Source organism: Halichoerus grypus, chromosome 4, assembly GCF_964656455.1.
Source record: "Halichoerus grypus chromosome 4, mHalGry1.hap1.1, whole genome shotgun sequence".
NCBI classification, from domain to species: Eukaryota; Metazoa; Chordata; class Mammalia; order Carnivora; family Phocidae; genus Halichoerus; species Halichoerus grypus.
The window spans coordinates 182673896-182693162 of NC_135715.1; the positions used below are offsets into that span (position 1 = coordinate 182673896).

The 19267-nt window shown below is 41.7% G+C and overlaps 1 protein-coding gene and 1 pseudogene across 1 annotated transcript; both read right to left on the reverse strand.

The window, feature by feature from the left end:
• Nucleotides 1–411: 411 nt before the first annotated feature.
• On the reverse strand, nucleotides 412–11501 carry TM4SF20 (transmembrane 4 L six family member 20). The gene is made up of 4 exons (XM_036073989.2): nucleotides 11319–11501; nucleotides 6079–6144; nucleotides 2422–2573; nucleotides 412–700 (listed from the first exon to the last, which is right to left on the reverse strand). Exons 1-4 carry the CDS (start codon nucleotides 11499–11501, stop codon nucleotides 412–414), a joined length of 690 nt encoding a protein of 229 aa, XP_035929882.1.
• A 218-nt stretch (nucleotides 11502–11719) lies between these two features.
• LOC118523833 (protein mago nashi homolog pseudogene) lies at nucleotides 11720–15155 on the reverse strand (annotated as a pseudogene).
• Between the last annotated feature and the right edge of the window lie 4112 nt (nucleotides 15156–19267).

A 19267-nucleotide genomic window follows, 5' to 3' on the forward strand; every position in this document is an offset into this window, starting at 1 on the left:
ATAGAATTACAAAATTTGAATATTACAGAAGTACCAAAAGATACAAAACAAATTGAAAACTCCTCTCCACCTTTCCCCAAAGTCAACCACTGAGGATTGTTTTTGCTTTAATACATGAAAGGCTGATTTTTTTTTAATCACCTCAAAGATGATTTTTGGCGTAAAGAGACTCATACGGCTTTCTAGACAGTGTTCCATTTTTGAAATTCTAAAAGAGTGTCTTTTATTTTTTTTTTAAGATTTTATTTATTTATTTGAGAGAGCACAAACCAGAGGGAGGAGCAGGCTCCCCGCTGAGCAGCCCCCCCCAGGATCAAGACCTGACCCACCCAGGCGCCCCAAAGAATGTCTTTTAAATGCAATTCTCAAATGATTCAAAACTGCTAATATTTCCATTTTATTACCATGAAACTATACAATTCTACTTCTCCGCTTAGTGACTCCACACAGACAGCCAAGGAAACCGATGACCATCTGACTGAGCCCACACAGGAGCTCCAGAATCCCCACAAGTAGTAGGCCTAAAAACACTGAGAAATGGATCACCCTGTGTTTGTTTTCTTTAGAATTGAAGTGCAAGGTATGTTTTCTCCAGTCACTGGCCATGAAGCCATCGATGGTGAGATTACTGAAATCAGTAGGAGCGAGGCAAGACTCACTGAAGAACCACTGCAGATTGAAGGATTCTGGATGAATGTCACTGAAATGAAAGAAACAATATAAGATTTTCAGGAATATCACTTACCATGAAAAGAATGCATCATCGTGCCCAGGAAAGGGCAAGTATACTAAAACAGCAAGTCCTTTGAAATACTGTGCCCAGAAGCTGTAGCTAAGATCTGGGTTTCTGATCATCTCTCCATGTACTCTGACAGCTACAAAACTTTTATTGAGTATCTGTCCATCCTCTAACCAGCATTTCTATAGTACCTACTCTTGGGTTGAACCATATGAAATTTTCTATGTCAGAAATGGTCGAATATTCTTAATCTCACATGATTCAACCTAATTATACAGGCGGTCCTCTACTTGCTAAAGACAGGTAAATTAAGGAGCCCCCTCCCCTCCCTGCACGGAACTCAATTCTTAGTACAAAACTGCAGTGTTGCATCTGCTCTTAAACTGGCTATACAACTTTTACTGACAAAAGGCATGTTAAAAAATGTCTGATTAAAGGGATTTGTACCCATTGTAACAAGGTATGGAAAATGAGAGACTTCTAGCCCAAACGCCATCTGCCCTAAGATGATTTCCCCCCCCGGTTTTTCTAGAGTAAGGCTAAGTATTCTTAGAGAGTTTGCATTTCTGGATACCAACAACTGACATTTATCCTGGGAAGACAATAGTATCTTCAACACATGGAATGGGAGTATACTTTTTGCAGTTTGCTGCAAGCATAGGATCCGTCTTGTAACTGTTTGCGTTACTATGTCTCCCCAGTTGCAGTGGCTCTTATCTCCAGAGCTTAGCCTGGTGCCTGGTGACCTATTCTCTCCTAAGGGCCAAACGTGTAGAGCATCTGTGCTTGAAATGTCTTATTTTAAACTATAGATCTACTAGGAAAGGGATTTTTTTTTTTTTAATTTTGAGTCACAACAACTGCAGTATGCAAATTTTGAGAGATTTTTCTTTCTTAAGGTAGCAAGAGAAAAGGAGGGGGATTTTTTTTTTTCATGTAATTATAAAAGCGAATTCTGGTTCTTATCCAAACTGAGCAACATACAGATAACCAAGAGTCAGATTGTTTTTTTTCTTCCAGTTTTACAGATTGTGCCTAGATTCAGGCACAGAACCATGTGACAAGTCTGAAATGAGCCACTTACAAGTAACTCCTCAATACTGTCACTATATGAGTTAACCTTGATCCATTCCCATGCCTGCAGTATATTTATAGTACTTCTGCATGAATCCATCAACTGCTTTTGTTTCTTTTAGAGCTTATAAGTAAGGCTCTAGATTTTATGTATTGTGTTTTTATTCCATTTTTTAAATTATAAAGGTAACACATGATTAGGACTGAGAACCTGAGTTAGTTCGGAAGTGTAGAAATTTTGTGCTCCCTTCACTTCCCCAGGGCGTCCCCCATGGCCATTCTTCAAGGATAAAAGTTAAGTTTCTGGTGTATATTTCTAGAAATTCTTTAGACACAGACGCACACGCAGCCATGGGATAAGCCATCTGAGTCAAGTACTCCTTTTGGACAAGATTCCTGCCCTTCCTGCCCGCCCCCCCCCCAAACCATTCTGAGTGTTTCCTCCATTTCTGTGAGATTGTACCAAGTGGCATTAAGGCGCTAAATCCCTAAGAACCTGTGTTCCACTCATTCCATCAAAGCACAGCATGGCACCGTGTCAGCACCACACTATTCTCATGGAGCTAGCTGCAGCATGTAAGACAATCTGTGAAAATCAGGATACTCACGTCAAGTTATTGAATGAAAATTCACAGCTGGAAGTGCTGTTCTCTTGAGAGTTACAAATGAGAGGACCTTCCGAGAGAGCCTGGATAGATACCAACATGCAATACACAGCACCAATGACCGTGATTACATTCAGAAATGATGACAGAAGCATCTGGAAAATAAAGGAGGAGCATTGGCACACGTTCTTACGTGTTCCTGGTCTGTTTCGAGACTCGGCAGCAGGTGCAGGCTTCTGATCAACTGCTGCTGGTCTCCAGAGCCCCCGTGGTCCTAGGTCTTAAGATCTCCATTTGATTAGGTCTGAATTATCAAAGAACAAGGAGGGCAAAGTCTCTGCCATTTGATTAGACTTATTAAAAGAGTGTTGGGCTTGCTACTGTCTCCAGAAAATCTGCACCTTTATGTACCTGAGTCTTGTCCGTTTCAAGAGACCACTGACATCTGGTACCTCCTCCGCATTCTGTGTACTTCCTACTCCACAGAACCTGGACTAGATCCTAACCACCCACATTTTGGTGTCTGGTCTTCTGACTCCCAACTCTTTCATCCAGATTTGGCCCCGATGCTGTGAGTGGCTAGTGGTCCCCATTCTGCAGGGATCAATCAATAGTGTAGTGTTAAGCAGAGTTTCTCAACCTCAGCACTGCTGACATTGGGCATTTTGTTTTGGGGCCTTTCCTGTATATTCTGGGATGTTTGGCAGCATCCCTGGTCTCTACCCACTAGATACCAGCAGCAGTCCCTCCACCCCTCCAAACTGTTGACAACCAAATGTGTCCTGGACACTGCTGAATGTCCCTCTGGGGGGCAGAACTGCCCCTGATGGAGAATTATATTGTGTTAGGGAGAAAGATTGTAAGGCTTTAAGCACCTTTCATTTCATGAAAGAGAATCAGAGAAAGCAGAAAAAAAGCATGGAATTTGCCAATAGGAAATGTTATGGCCCAAGTGAATGTTGGTATATGTGTATGCTTTCCAAAAAAAAGCTCTATGTTGCTTCAGTGAAGTTGTTAGTCAATGATAATTATGATTTAAAATCTGCAGAGATGAAGGAATACTTGTCCTTTTCCTTGGATGCAATAATACTACCACTTCCAGAGGGTTTAGGAGACCTGGCTTAAATGAGTAGGCAGAAGAAGTGGCTTCCTTATGTACCTTATGCATGTTGTGGGATATTGGGCTTTACATATATTATCTCATTTAACCCCTTCAATAACCCCAAGAGATAGATACTATTATTCCCACTTTATGGATGAGAAAAATATAATTCAGGGAGGTTGGCAAACTTGTCGGAATCTCACAGCTGAGAAATGCTAGTGCTCAGATTTTAATCACTACACCAGAATTCATCGAGCTGAAAGCACAGAATGATGGACCTGGGGTCTAATTCAAATCCAGATTCTTCCACGCTACTGTGGCCTGTGCCAGTTAATTTGCTCATCAAGAAGTGCGCTATTTATATTTTGGTCATTTATTATTTCTAACTTCTTATCACTACAAAGGGGCCTGGCTTTAGAACTGATCCTGTGGGGGTTCATGTAAATGACTCCGCAAAACCAAAGCATGTGGAAACAAAACCAAGAATTGGACAAAGGGAAGGAGCAAGGAACAGTTAAAGTACAGGAAATAGTTGGAACAGTTAATACGGGAGATAAACCTTGGTGACCCCATCTTCCACCTTAAGATCTAGCCTTTATCACCTTTATGATGTCTTGGTCTTTTCTATACTTGGAAGATACATAATATGACTTAAACACCAGTCTTCCCACGACTGCCACGAAGTGAGAAAAGTGCCTAGGAACACTTTATTGCATATAATCAATATAAGCTGGAAATTTTAAATAAATAGCCAGCACCACTATTATTAATAGAGCATGAGCTGTATTATATAGCACCCCCCCTCCGGCACTCCAGAGTTCCTATAGCTCCTTGGCACATAATAATCTGTAATGTTGCTGAGGCATGAATTCCAATGATTTTCAAGGTTGGCATGGGGAAGAAAATCCTGCTGAGTTAAGCCCCACACCTGCATGAAAAGGTGTCTTGCTTATTCTCAATGTACGGCCCTCCAAGGACAGAAAAAACCTAAGTGATCGTTGAAAAGCTGACTTGTCATTAAAGACATGTGGGGGGAAAAGATTCTTAATGGAAATATGATTTGAGACAAAAATCTAGAGAAGTGTTCTGATATTTTAGAGTTCAGGGATTTAGAAATATCTCAAGATGTCTTTCTCAAGAATGTAAGTAGAATATAGAGGTAAGACAAAGTCAAACTGCAAATTATAATTTAAAAAGAAAAGTGCCAGAGAGGGGAAACTGAAAACTAATATTTATTGATATTAATTATCATAGTTATCATTAGTTATCTTAGTGGTTTTGAGAGAATTAAATAAGGTTGTAGAGTTGGAAGTGTTCTGAGCATAGTAACAGAAGGTTAAATATTCACTTCCTTTACTTTTAACTTAGTTATAATTTTATACATAATGGGTGCACAGCAAAAGTTTGGTGTTTAAGTCATATCGTGTATCTTCCAAGTATCTATGGTGTATCAGGAACAAAGATGGACTATCAACAATTAGCAAAGTAATTATAATCCTAGATAAATATCAAATGTCAGAAAAGGGTAATTTTTAAAAATATAAATATGTAATACAGATATAAATATGCACGCTTTTAAACACTGGGTCTCCCCCCTGGGGTTGCATTGGAATCACCTAGGGTGCTTTTGAAAAATACTGAATCTCTGGGGGCCACCAGGCATTGATATTTTTAAGATCACTCTGGGTGATTCTAATGTTCTCCTAAGGCTGAGCACCATTGTTTTCAAACCTCAAGCTCAGCCAGGAATATTTACTATGACTGCTTGTTTATTGATCTACCCCCTGCCCTTAGAGAATTATTAGAGTCCTCAGTGTTACTTAATAACAATGGCCATGGCATAAATAGTGTGAAGATTGTGAATTTTGGAGTCTGATAGATTTGGATAAAAATTCACCTACTTACCAGCTGTACTACCCTGGCAAATTATTTGCTTTCTCTGAGGATCAATTTCTCAGTCAATGAAACAGAGACCATAATATTTCCCACTTAGTGGTTTTGAGAGAATTAAATAAGGTTGTAGAGTTGGAAGTGTTCTGAGCATAGTAACAGAAGGTTAACAAATATTCACTTCCTTTACTTTTAACTTAGTTCCAATTTTATACATAATGGGTGCACAGTAAATGTTTGAAAAAAATAACCATTGTCTCCTTTAACTGGATAAGGACAAATTATTCTGATCCTAGCAAAGCCATCTTTCATAGAATTGCGGGTACACTTTCCCGAAGTCTTTATACACATCACGAAAATAACAAGTATTCAAGAATTATGAAATTGGTTACAGCTCTGGGTGTGCCTTCCAAATCTCCTTTCTTTGAAAACCTTTGGGTAGTGAAACTGGAGATTGAGGAAAGGTCTGAAGACTGACTCCAAAGCTAAATTCTTATGGGGACAAAAAGAAAAAAGAAAAACTTCACGCTTTCCATAATATCATGTAATCGTTGTAAATTGCACGTTTCTATGGCTGTGGTCCTGCCACTGACTGGGCAGATACTGATGACTCATCAGTCACCAACTCTTCTTGTGCTTTGGCTCCAGGCCGATGGCACGATACTCACTCCAGTTCTGTTGTTGCAGCACGCTCTTTTTCTTGCTGCCAAGGACATTGTTGTTGCTGGAATGGCCTGGAAATCACATCAACAGGAACGATGAGTATGATTACTTCCCATCAGATGGAAAAAGCACTCATCACCACCTCCCACAGTTGTGGGAAATCAAGGCTCAAGAGAACAAAAGGGGAAATTTGGCAATATCCCTTGATCTCGTGCACTTTGGGATCCCCATTTCAACCACGAAGATTAAAGTGGGGGAGGGCTGGGACATCTCAGGATAACAGCTTCCAACTCTTCCATCTACATTCTTACTCTCATCTTTAGAGAGACTTGGATTTTAAATGGATTAGAATGAGTTAGTTATTCATTGTTTTGGAAGGAATGTTTCTGAAAGAATTGTTTGCATCATCCAAAATTCTCTTTTTTTTTTCTTTTTCCTTTCTTCCTCTTCTTTTTTTTTTTTTTTAAGTTACTATAATCTATGACCACTTACCCAATTTCCCAAAAATTGTATAAATTAATCTGGCAAACATCCAGAAAAGGAATTGTTTGGTTGGCAGTTGGGAACTAAGAATTCTGTCCCCACCCTCTCCCACTTCCTAACTTCCCTCCTACCCCCTGATTTTGGGGAAATTTTTTGGGAAAAAATTTCCCAACCCCTGATTTAGAGAGGGTCACCACCATCTCACCCGTCACCAAGCTTATGACCGGAGAATTGTTTTTGGTTCCACGTTCTCCTTTCTGCTCATGGATCCATGACAGGTCATGAGCTCACTTTTTGGGAATCCTGCATATAGTGCTTTCTATGTCAAGGGAGATGCACATTGCTGAGGAAAACTGTGAGAAATGATGCCTCATTCTCAGGATTAGGTTTCACTTTTGAGTAATATCTAGTCAGTAGCCATGACTAGAAATTCTTACTGGAAAAAGTTTTGTATCATTGAAGAGTGAAATGTAAATCATTTCCTTCCACTGTAGAAATTTTAGCTGTGAGCTTTTTCTGCTCTCTCAGCACAACTGCCCTAAAGCAGTTCTCTCTTCTTCTTCCCACTCTTGTTTTCTAATGTTTTATTGAGTTCCAACAACAGGCCAGGTTCTGTTGTAGGTGTTGAACATGGTTCAGTTCATTCCAGCCTCATAACAATCCCATGAGGTAGGCGCTAGTATTACTCCCAGTTTACCGAGGAAAAAACTGAGACACAGCAAGTTTGAGTGACTGACGTAAGAAAGTGGATGAGTGGGGATCCAAAGCTAGGCATTTGGGGTCCAGAGCCCAGACTCTCAACCATGACTCTACACTGGCCAATTCTGACAGTTTTCTCTTCCTCCATAGAGTCTATTCATTCTCATCCTCCCCCCCGCCCCCACCGCCCCCACACCACCACCTGATTCATCTCATCATCCTCCTTACTGCTCTTTCCCTGATGCTTCTTTTCAAGTCCACATCCACCTTTGTTCTTTTAGAACAGGTCTAAGATCTGCACCTTACAAGGCAGCTTTCCTGACAAACTTCACCCCGTTCTGACCATGTGCTGACTCCATGTCACTTGTGGAGAAGAGTATTGTTATCAAGCTTTGCTTATATATTGCCTTGAACACCAACACTCTTATAATTCAGGGGGCACAGGTATGTATGACAGCCCAGCCACTCTGGGGCATAGCTTGAGAGCCCAGAAGAAAAGGAAAAATAAATTTTAGCTCCCAAATAGGTGTTAGCATTCATGGACTAAGCTTCCTTTGTTGTACTCATAAGCTATACTGTCTTCTGAATTTAAGGAACAAATAATTTAGAACAGAAACTGGCAAACTGTGGCCCACCATCTCTTTTTTTATAAATAAAGTTTTATTAGAATACAGCCATGCCCATTCACTTACATATTGTGCATGGCTGCTTTCACACATCAATGGTACAGTTGAATAGTTGTGAGAGAGACTGGATTGCAAAGCTGCAAATACTCACTATCTGGCTCTTTATAGAATAAAAAATTTCCCAACCCCTGATTTAGAAATGTAATGAGTCTGTTAAAGGTGGAACAACATTAAGTTACAACTTAAATGGATAAATCATTCCATTTTCCTTATTGATGTAAATTAAACTTTAACTTTCTGGAGGATTAATTTATCTCAGAAATGCTGAACATTTACTTTTGTAGTTCTTCTCCCTTGCAAAGGTGTTTTATAAAGTAATAATGGCTTGCAGTATATGAATCCTCACCCAGTTGACTTCATGACATCTTTGTTCCATCATTATAGGTAACTTGATAATTCACTGTATTTCAACCATTTTGTCCATTCAAAGTTTTGGAAGTTGGAGGGGCTCTTTATAAGATGGACAATAAAATGTGATTTTATTTTATTTTTTTTAAGTCATTTCTATACCCACCATGGGGCTCGAACCCACAACCTAGAGATCAAGTTGCACCCTCCACCGACTGAGACAGGCACCCCTGGACAGTAAAATATGAAAGTATGTGCGTGCATATGTAACTGAATTATAATAAATCTTCCAGATAATCTCCTGTGAAAATGAGTAATTAGGAAAATACTCTTTCTCTTCAATTCTTAAGCACGCTTGAATGCATGAGTTTTTGTGAAATTAAAAATCTTGATAGACATTTGTTTTTATAAAAAAGTAGTATTGTTCATTTATTTTAATAGAAACCCATACTTTTATCCAGCTTTAGAAGTAAGGTAGTAAACAATTTTACAAATGAAGTAATAGAAAGCTTTTAGATCATTAAAACTTGGACAGAATGCAACTTTTGGGATTTTTCTAAGTACTTGAACATGAGAGTAACACACAAAGCCATAGTTCATCATAAATATAAAAACTACATTTTGAGAATTCTTGCTGTACATAATATCTTCTAATTTGGTTAATGTTCAACAATTTGTTAAGACTTTAGTAACTGATAAATTATCATTATGTAATAAGCACACTCAATGAATAAGCATGACTAAGATCAGACTTCCAACTGATCTCACATAAAAATAAAGTGTCCTTTATATTTTTTAGAGGAAACATTTCAAGTCTTTCTTTTTAGTACCTGAAAAAAAAAATAACATGTATTGATTTTTCCACTTAGCAGACAATGATTGTAGATAATTATGTAATATCTACTCGTAGTCATGGTTTCAAAAGATGAAAATGTTCACTTCTCTTTTCACTAAATCATAAAACCATAAAATGAATGTGTATTTTATGAAGTAATCAATAATGAATTCCATAGTTATTACTAGCTACTTCCTGCAAAATCCCGTTTTTGAAGAAAATTTAAAATGCCACAGCAATTTTAGAAAGATTTCAAGAGCTATGACAAGAGTACTCTCACAGGTAGTGAATGCTTCCTTATTAACTTTTCTGCGTGTTTACAAGTATATGAAGAGTTCAATATTTTGAATGAATCCCTTTGAAAAAGATATTCTTTCACATTCTATTTATAGCCAAGGAGCATGAAGATGTACCTGTACTCTGAGCCCTTCTATCACCTACCAGTCTGCTTGTGAGCCTAGTCTAGAGTTTGAGGCTCAGTCTATAAAACGCCTATTGAAATTTTCAGGTTGTTTGCTGCCTTGATGACCTTCTACGGTACTGCGTAAAGAGATCCCTCATGTGATTCCGGGTCTTCATTAATATTTATTGAGGATGATAAAGTAAACCTAGTCATAGAACCAAGAAGTCCAGATTTTCTGGAACTGTTTCGCAGATTTATTTCACCTTTCTATGCTTCTGTTTCCTGGCCACTTAAATTTATGGATTAGGTTATGGATTTTATCTTTCCCCTTTGTCAACTGGAGACAGCTGTTGAGGATTATGGTGCTAATACTGGTGGAAAACAGAGCTTTGGAATCAGATAAATCTGGAATTGAGTTTCACACCTACTATGCGCCTTGTTAACAGTCCTAACCTTCTGTTTGCTGATCTGTTAAAATACAAATGGTAATATCTGCTTAGCCAGATTATTAGATGAAATGAGATAGTGTAAACCCAGTAGCTGGCACTTAAGAGTACTCTCTGTGCGCCCTTCTCTGTCTTCACCCCCTCACCTTCCCCCCCGCCCCCCACCAACATAAACACACATGGAATGTAGGTGTGTACAATCACCAACTCAGGCTCCATTAATGCGAGCAAGAAATTGTTTTTAACTGAGACAGGTTTTGTAGTAGAGCCAATTTATAGTTAAAAAGACGTGACTTATTCTAAATGGATTGTTTTAACTGAGGAACTTTTGGGGCCTCGTGGAAATTGCCCTCATTGGTTAGATTTGGCGAGCTGCTCCTGTCTTTTGGTCTAAGCAAGATGCAAGGAAGCTCATGCTATTTAAGTGGAGAGAAGCTTCTAGAAGGGCAGAAAGCAGACACAAGGATTGGCAGTTGCATCAGGGCTGAGCACTGTTGATCACTTTCTCTCAGCCTGGAAGGGAACTCTCAGGGTTGTTTGAAGAAATAGCCCCTCTGCCTAAAGCAAGGTGAATAGATTGCTCACGATGTTAGAGGGAAAGAAACCATCAACTTTTGGGGAATGCTTCCTAAAATGGCTTTTTGGGGCCAATGTGGTCTCAAATCCAGTGTGCCAGCCAAAGGACAAATTTTTTTTTTTTCTCATTAAACTTTTGTTTTAATGGGTCTCAAAATTCTGTGACAGATTTTTGGTCAAGTTGTTTTCATTAAAAAGTACTGATTTTAAAAACAAATAACTTTGTGTAAGGACAAATTTTTATCTAAAGTTTAACATGTAATGACCCAAGAGCGTTTTCATAAAGTCTGGGCTAAGACCAGCAGCGGCACTCAGCACCACTGAAATGCACACACGTTCAAACAAAAGCTCATTTCTCGGACATTAACCAGACTCCCTTAGGTACCACTTACCACTCCCGTATTCCTGGAGTGAATACTTAGAGACTAGTATTGGCAAAGGAAAGCTGAGGGAAGGGATTCAAAACACCTTGAACACTAACTTTAAAGCTTAGAAGAACGGCATAACACATGTGAAGAAATAGGATAGGTAACAATCCAACCAACTTTTATCAAATTATTAATTTTTTTGCCCAGACTCCCTAGTCCATACCACAGTTTATTTAAATTGTCATTCTTCACTGATGAGGGTATAAACTAATACCATTCCACTGCTCCTGACAGTATCCTGAGCCAAGACATAGTCCACTGTAAAGCTGAAAGGCGGTGTTTAGGAGTTTGGTAAAATAGGCAGTCCTTTCTCCAAATCAAGCCAAATAAATGTTACTCACCATCAGACCTGCTCCTATAATCCCTGGGAACAACCACTCAAAGCAAGAGATGGGGTTGTGAAAAAATTGGCCTCCATCCACAAAGTTGACAATTAGAGGGATTGCATTGAGAACTATTCCGAATAGAAGTAGAACAAGCAAGCTGAATCCATTGCAGGATGTCCACCCTTCACAGCAGGTCATGGTCACCCCCTGGTTCAGTGAGAAACCCTTGTCAAAGTGGCGGCTGGCATGGCACTGTCTTGCCTTTTATCCTGAGCCTTCTGGTTAAAGTCTAGAACTTATGAAGAATAACTGCAGAAAGTTCAGAGTCCATCCAGTAGGGCAGGGCAGGGCATTATTATGAGAACTGTTAGAGGAAGTAAGTTGGATTTCTTTTTTTTTTTTTTTTTGCCGTTCGTTATATATTTATTAACAACAACTATTTATAGTTTATAAAAAAATTGCCCTGATATACACAAAAATTTCCTGATAATGGTTATTAAAAACAGCTACTCCCACCCACTCCCCTTGTGTCCACCTCAATAGTCAATCTACACTGGCTTAATCTGGAAATGTAATCCAGTAAGACTGAAGACAAAACACTTCAGGTCCTGGGCAAGATAATAAAATACCTGTAAGCCTTCTGGACCCTTGGATTGAGTGACATCAATAAGATAGCCAATTTTTGATGTTAAAGAAACGTGTTCATCTCCAATGACAATTTCAAACTCCTGCCAGCCCACCCTATCAGGAGGAGGCCACAGAGCATCATCCTTTCTGGTTATCATGCTGCCAACAATCATTCTCCTCAGTATCTCCATCGCACTTTGATGTACATAAAGCCTGATCGTGACATCATTTGTGTAATTGCAATTGATGACACATCTCGATTTCCCATCAGGTGGGAACTGAAACTACAGGAATCTGAGGTCAAACTTGCCCTTGTGACCCACGTAATAATGCAGATAAAGGTCACTCTCCCTGGCTCCATAGGGGAAGGAAAGTGGGAAAAAAAATCTGTAGTTTCTGTTAGATACATTTATGCAAGAAAATAAAGAGATGAAAACTAAAAAAAAAAAAAAAAGGAAAAAAGGAGAAAAAGGATGGGTTTAGGATATGTTTCCTTAATTTACATTTTACTAGTATGCCTTATAAAAAGTAAAAACAAGATTATCCATTTTATAAAAAGTATGTTTTCCTGTTGTATTGATATTATTACCACCTATGGAAGTTCCTTATTTTGAAAATGTTCAATAAGAAAATGAACATATATGAAACAAAATAATTTTCTCTGCTGCAAATGTTCTTGATTCATCAAAATGTTAGGGCTCGGTTTCAGACTGTATGCTCACATACACAAAATTAAGAAATTTTTTTGATGTGCTTCTGCACATCTCCCATCTCCCCACCACCCAAACTGTGGCAGACACACTAGGTAGGTCACTTCATCCCCGGTGGGTTTTTCCAAGCCCTGCTCTCATTGAGAGTGACCCTGTGAGGGTCCACACTTTCTACAGGGGTCCCTGCTTCAGTTCTCCCCCTCACCCACTGAGTTTGTAGTCCTCTTCCTCTTCTTCCCATGTTCTAAATATTTTGTAGAGAGGGAAGACTTTTTGGGGTGTCGGATCTACCATCCTGCCAGAAATGGAAGTGATCCGTAGAATTTTTTAGAAAGGTATATAAAGCTGACATTAAAGTGAAAAACAACAATTAGATTTGTTCATTCTATAGCTGTTCTTGAAAGGGATACATTGACAACTGGATGCCACATCACAGGGAAAGAATTCTTCGCCTAGCAAAATGTGAGGAGAAACCCTCAGGAAAACTGGCAGAGCCCTTCAGCATGGATAATGTTGTCAGGAAAAACATGCCAAAAACCCTGCAATCACATCTGAGTCATTCGCTGTTCTAGAAATTAGCACATAGTTGGAATGATAACCTATGTTTCATTAACTCTAAAACAAAATAATTTATATGCATAATTTTTAGTTTTTTTTCAACCTATCAATAATTACTTTATTTTTTACATTTTTATTTTAATTCCAGTATAATTAACATGCAGTGTTACATTAGTTTGAGGTGTCCAATATAGTGATTTGAGGATTCTATAAGTCCTCAGTGCTCACCGAGATATTTCCCCCATCCCCCCACCCGCCTCCCCTCTGGTAACCACCAGTTTGTGCTCTAGAGTTGAGTCTGTTTCTTGGTTTGTCTCTCTTTTCCTTTGCTTGTTTTGTTTCTTCTTCTTCTTTGTTTTTAGTTTCCTTTTTAAAGATAAGGTTGGAATCACACTCGTTACTAAATTATTTGCTGTGACACTTCAGGTCCTATTTAACTAGATTCACTTCAAGTTATCTGCCCTCTGTGCTAATTACTCCTGGATAATGAAGACTCTAGTATTCCAGTTTCAAAGGTGAGATATTGAGACTCGAAGAAGTCAAGTACTTTGCCCAAGGTCCCCCAAATAGTGATGTAGAGCAGGCTCTGACCATTCTGTGGGGCAGCCAGCGAGGGAGGGGCCTGTACCCGGGGTCTCACTCTGGCCCACCTCTCCGTTGGCCTGCTCCCTTCTTGCTTCTCACTCCTCCCTCCCCTATCTGGGTCTCCTGAAATGTTTGGCCCCAGGAAAGGGGGATCCAATTTTAGGTTTGCTCTCCTGGCTTCCAGCTTGAGGGTAGAAACTCTCCATTTCTCTCATAGGCCCCCCCGTCACAGCTCCAGGTGACAGACCCATGGGCTGGTGGCCTGATTCACATGAGCCAGTCTCCTTCTGAGCCCAGAGCTGACAGATGAGGGGTGTTGAAGGTCATGTCTCATACCCTGTTCCCGAGATACCATCGTGATTAGCTTGGGGTTGGAGAGTTGACCCTGCTGGCTGGGTGCCTGTGTCAGTGGGAGGGCTGAGTCTCGGATGTCTACCATGGCAGCTCTGTTCCCTTCATCATTCCCTGTCTATGGGGCCATCACCCGGGCTCCTGCCACAGACTTATCGCATGGTCAGTAAGTAATTTATAATACGCAGTGACTAGTGACTTCTTATCCTTGTTGACGTAGTTTATAACATACTCGTGACCATATTATACGAGGTATGTTATTTCCAGATTATCTGTTTCCTTAATGTGCCGATTGTGTATTCTGCCCTTCCAGGTGCCTAGACTTTCTGAACACACAGAGGCCAGGCAACACACAGCGTTAGGATCAAGTCCCAGTTTTCACGGGCCAGGTGTACACACGAGGCCAAATAACTAATAACCATGTGGATCCAATTGCTAGGGACACTCAAACGTGGTCTTTTTTTTTTTTTTAAGATTTATTTATTTATTTATTTTAGGGAGAGAGCGCGAGCAGGGGGAGGAGCAGAGGGAGAGAAGCAGACTCCCCGTTGAGCGCAGAGCCCTACAGAGGGCTCCATCCCAGGACCCTGAGATCCTGACCTGAGCCGAAATCAAGAGCCAGACACTTAACTGACTGAGCCACCCTGGCATCCCTCTAACACTGTCTTAAACCAGATTTCATCCATCAAAAATCATTAGTTGTCTGTATTATCCTTATAGATTCTCCAGAAAACAGGTTATTTAACCTCTTTCTCTGCAGTCAAGGATTTTTTTTCCCCCATGTAACTAACCTGAACTCTTCTGTAGCTTAAAGCCGGTGGAAAACAGAATAGGTGGAATATCTGGCAAAAGTAAAAAATCGAAGAGCCCTACACGTGTTAAGTAACAGTTACCAAATTACCTTTTAGCCATTTTATTCTTCACCAGAACATGTTATTCTAAGTTTTATTATGATGATGATGATGATGATTTATACTTCCTTACTTCTTTCTGTCTGTTTCTTCAGTCTGGTCCTGCCCATTTCTCCTCTTTCCTGTTTGATTCCCTTCCCCTCCTTAAACTCCCAGTGCCTTCCTAGAGCTTCCAGAATAGAATCCGGACTTGTTGGAGTACCTTATGAGGCCCTTCCTGGTTTGTGGATTACTTCTGGCTCCCATCCTCCCCCGTTTCACCACGCTCGCCCTGCCCCAGTGCTGCCAGACCCCAATAAACTTGTTCCCACCTCAGGACTGTGTGTTCATGGTGTGTAGCAGTTGGAACTGAATCAGGAAAAGAGAAGCCACTCTAGCAATTGTTTTAAAGGGCAAAGATTTCATTGAGACCCTGATGCATAACAATGAAAGGACTGGAAGGGGACAGGTGCTTTTAGCCTCACAGCCAGAGCTGAGCACCAGAGAATGGTGTGTGCGTGTGTGCGTGCGTGTGTGTGTGTGTGTCAGAAACCACTGCTGATGGGCACACCCGCCAGGTGTGCAAGGGCACGTGTAACGCCAAAGCTCCCATCTGCCAAGGCCCACACATTCCACTGCAGTGTGAGAGGAAGAGTGGCCTCATCTGCCTGCAGAACATGGGTCCCAGTGGCTACCCTTGTGTGTATGGGGGGGGGGGTGCATGGTGGAGTGAGAGTGGAAAGACCAACAGACAGAGCTGCTCCTGCTGCTTCAACCCTCCAGCCCCTCTTCTTCCAGAGGCTCTCTGTTCTCATCAAGATCTGCTCTTTCCAAGGATCCTAACCACTCCTCTACAGGATCCTCTTGCTCATGTGACCTTCCTTCTCTTGGCACTTCTTAGCACCTGAGATCCCTTATTGGTTTACTTGTCTATTGTCTATCTTCCCTCACTGTAATACGATTGTGGTGAGAGCAAACAGCTCTCAGCTGTAGACCCTGCACTCAGAGCTGCAGACCCCGCACTCACAGTAATATCGTTTTGGGAATGTTGGCGAGGTCCGGAGCCCACAGCCAAGAAAGAATTCTTGAGACGACTTTGGGGCAAAAAGGTGATTTCATGAAAGCACGGGGACAGGACCTGTGGTCAGAGAGAGCGGCTGCCCCGGGGTTGTGAGGGATGACTGATTACATACTTGGGAGTTGGGGGACGTAAGGAAAAAGGGAGGTGTCCAAAAGGGCTTTGATGTGCTAAAGAAGACTCCCAGGATCCTGGAGGCCTGGCTGTGCCAAGCTAAGGTTTTTCCTTCTAGCAAAGCATTAACATTAAGACAATTGGGAGCTTCCTGGAGGAAGGTTATACTCTGCCTCAAGTATTTGTCAATGGGCTGCAGGTTATAAGGACATTTAATTTTATCTGCATTTCCTTTTATCTTTGTTTCCTACATCACTATGGATGGGTGGGGTGATGGCTCAGGAAATGCAGTCTCTGGGTCTATCAATAACCTAACTTCCAGAGACCCAAAGAATGCTTTTTTCTTGTTAATCACTAAGACATTTGTGAACTGATGGAGACTCCTGGCCTGCAGGACTGGCATCTCTACTAGTTAACCATTTGTTTTTCCTTCCGTTAATTTTAGAGCAGCCAGGAGTGCCTGAGAAATGTGTCAGCTTGTGCTTTGTCCTCAGCTGGTCTTCTGCTCCCTCATCAACAGGGACCCTGCACTCACATGTAGACTCTGCACTCAGTGTAAATCCTACACTCAGTGTAGACTCTACACTCAGAGCTGGAGACCCTGAACTCACAGGGGAAACCCTGCACTCACAACAGTGAATGGCACACAGTAAAAACAGAATAAACATTGTCTTTCCTCATCCCAACCTTCACTCCCAACCAAATATAGAAGGAGAGTTTTCTCTGAATTCTATAGGCGATAAAAATAATTATGAGTGACTTTACAAATATGAGGAAAGCACCGTGGACCCACTGTGAGAGGAGCATGGGTTTTGAGTCCTTCCCTCTTGGTTCTCAGGAGTCTTTTGGGTGGTTGCTCACATGTGAAACTGTTGCATGTGCTTTGGTGGTGGTGAGCGTCCCATAGGACCACCCTTTTCAGGTCTGTGGGCGTGCATCCCGCAGAGAGACGAGCACTGTAAATTCTGGCTGGCACAGAGATGAAGAACCTGGCTCTGGAGTCAGGTGGCCCGAGTTGGAAGCTGGGCACTGCATGTTCTTGTTTATGGAGCTTGACCTGACCTCAGCCCCTCCGTCTGATGCCGCCTCCTAAGGCACATAATGAGCGCTCAGAAGGTGTCATCTAGTACTCTTGTTACTCTTTCTCCTTATGTAAAGTAAGGGTCAGCAAATGACAGTTCATGGTCAAGTCTGTTTTTGGCCTGGTTTTGTACCGTGCCCAAGCTCAGAATGGTTTTTACATTGCAAAAGGGTTGTAAAAATAAGAAAGAAAAAATAAGAAGATGGGGCAGGGACAGTAGGTGGCCACAAAGCCTGACTGATCTACCACCTGACCCTTTGCAGAAAAAGTTGGTGACCCTCCCTGTTCAAAGGCATAACTTCCTTTTGGCTTCCTTTACTTAATTGACTAGATGTGCTCGCTTCGGCAGCACATATACTTAATTGACTAGAATGCAATTTTTTTCTTAACTAAGAAAATACTACTATTCTGGGAAATTTTCCAAAAAACTGATAAAAACAAGGGTGCACAGGCCAGTGGGGCCTCACTGCAGAGATGTTGGCTGTATTGGTCTCTGTCCTGGCTGAGGATTTATTCCCACCCACGTGTGACTAGGAATGCACAGATTAGCTATAAATGTGCCTTAATGGCACGTCTTTGGAAACACTGAATGGATTACCAGCTAACGATTGATCTTGGGGAATTTCCAAGGTGATACTTCTGGCTTTCCTTACCAGCCTTGGGCCAACTCATTCTGAGAAAAGAGGAGGACCGAATGTAGGCCGCCTGCCTGTCAACTTCCCCTCCCCCCTGCCCTGCCTCTGCATCTCCCCCTGCCTGTCCTCTCACTTCCTTCTTGCGCTTGGCTTCCTCCTGGAATCTGAGCGCAGACCCTGGCAGGTGGGGGTTTGGGTGGGGTGGAGATCCCTCACGCGATTCTATCTCGATCCTGTCCGCTGCTCCTACAGACAGTTCTCTGGTTACTTGAAAGAGAAATTTGTCATGAACTCACGTTCACCAGGAGTTGAGTTATGCAAGGACAAATGTTTCACATAGACAGGTGCAGCCGTTCGTAGAGTCCTGGGTAAGCACAATGTTTGATTGTTGATGCTAACTCTGTTCTTCCCAAAGGCTTTTCCAGTCACTCCATTGGGCCCACAGCACCCATTCACTGCCCACCTTTGCTCATGCTTCTGGGCTTGCTCAGAAAAATCCAGTCGTTGTTGTTACTTCTTACCACTGTATTTGGTAGAACGTTTTATTTCTCCCATAAACATTCACAGGCAGAGTCCTTAAGATATTCAACAGCCACGAGGTCCTTTGACTTCCTGGGTTCCACCTTCCTTGGAAGGCAGTGGTAGTTATGAAGAACTAAAGATATATTTTGGTTACAGTGGTGAGGGGTGCTCTGAAGGAGAAACATATAGCAGAAGGATCTTACCCTAGCTTGTGGGCCAGGGAAGGGGTCCCTGGAGAAAATAGCTGAGGGCTGATGTCTGACCAGGAGCTGGCCACAAACACGGGGGGACGAGAGCGTGCCAGGGAAAGGCAAGAACAGGTTTGTAGGGTCTGCAATAGGAAGGTTCTGGACTTTGAGGAACTGAAAGAAAGCTAGAGCGCATGGGTTGTGGCCGAAGGAAGGGGGAATGGCTTGCATTGAGGAGAGCGTTTCAGGACCTGTGGAATTCTGGACTCTCTCCTGAGAGCAGGGGGTATGCTCTAAGCAGGACAGGGGGAGTCCACTGGCCGAAGTGTGGAGAATGGCATGGAAAGGGATGAAGATGGAGATGGGGAGACAGTGAGGGAGCTGTTGTGACAGGCAGAGAGCTGGAAGGACCACTGTGACAACCTGCTGTGGGAAGAAGTCAATGGGTTGCCATTTTCTTAGAAGGGACTTAAAGGTTGATGAGGGAGGGGCATGATCAAGAATGGCTCCGGGTTTGGAATGACCTGGTGTGGGAGGAGCAGTCTTGCTGTTGGGTGGCTGGGGGTGAACACAAGATTGGGGGTCACTCACGAAGGACTGGAAATACCTGTGATAATGTCATGGA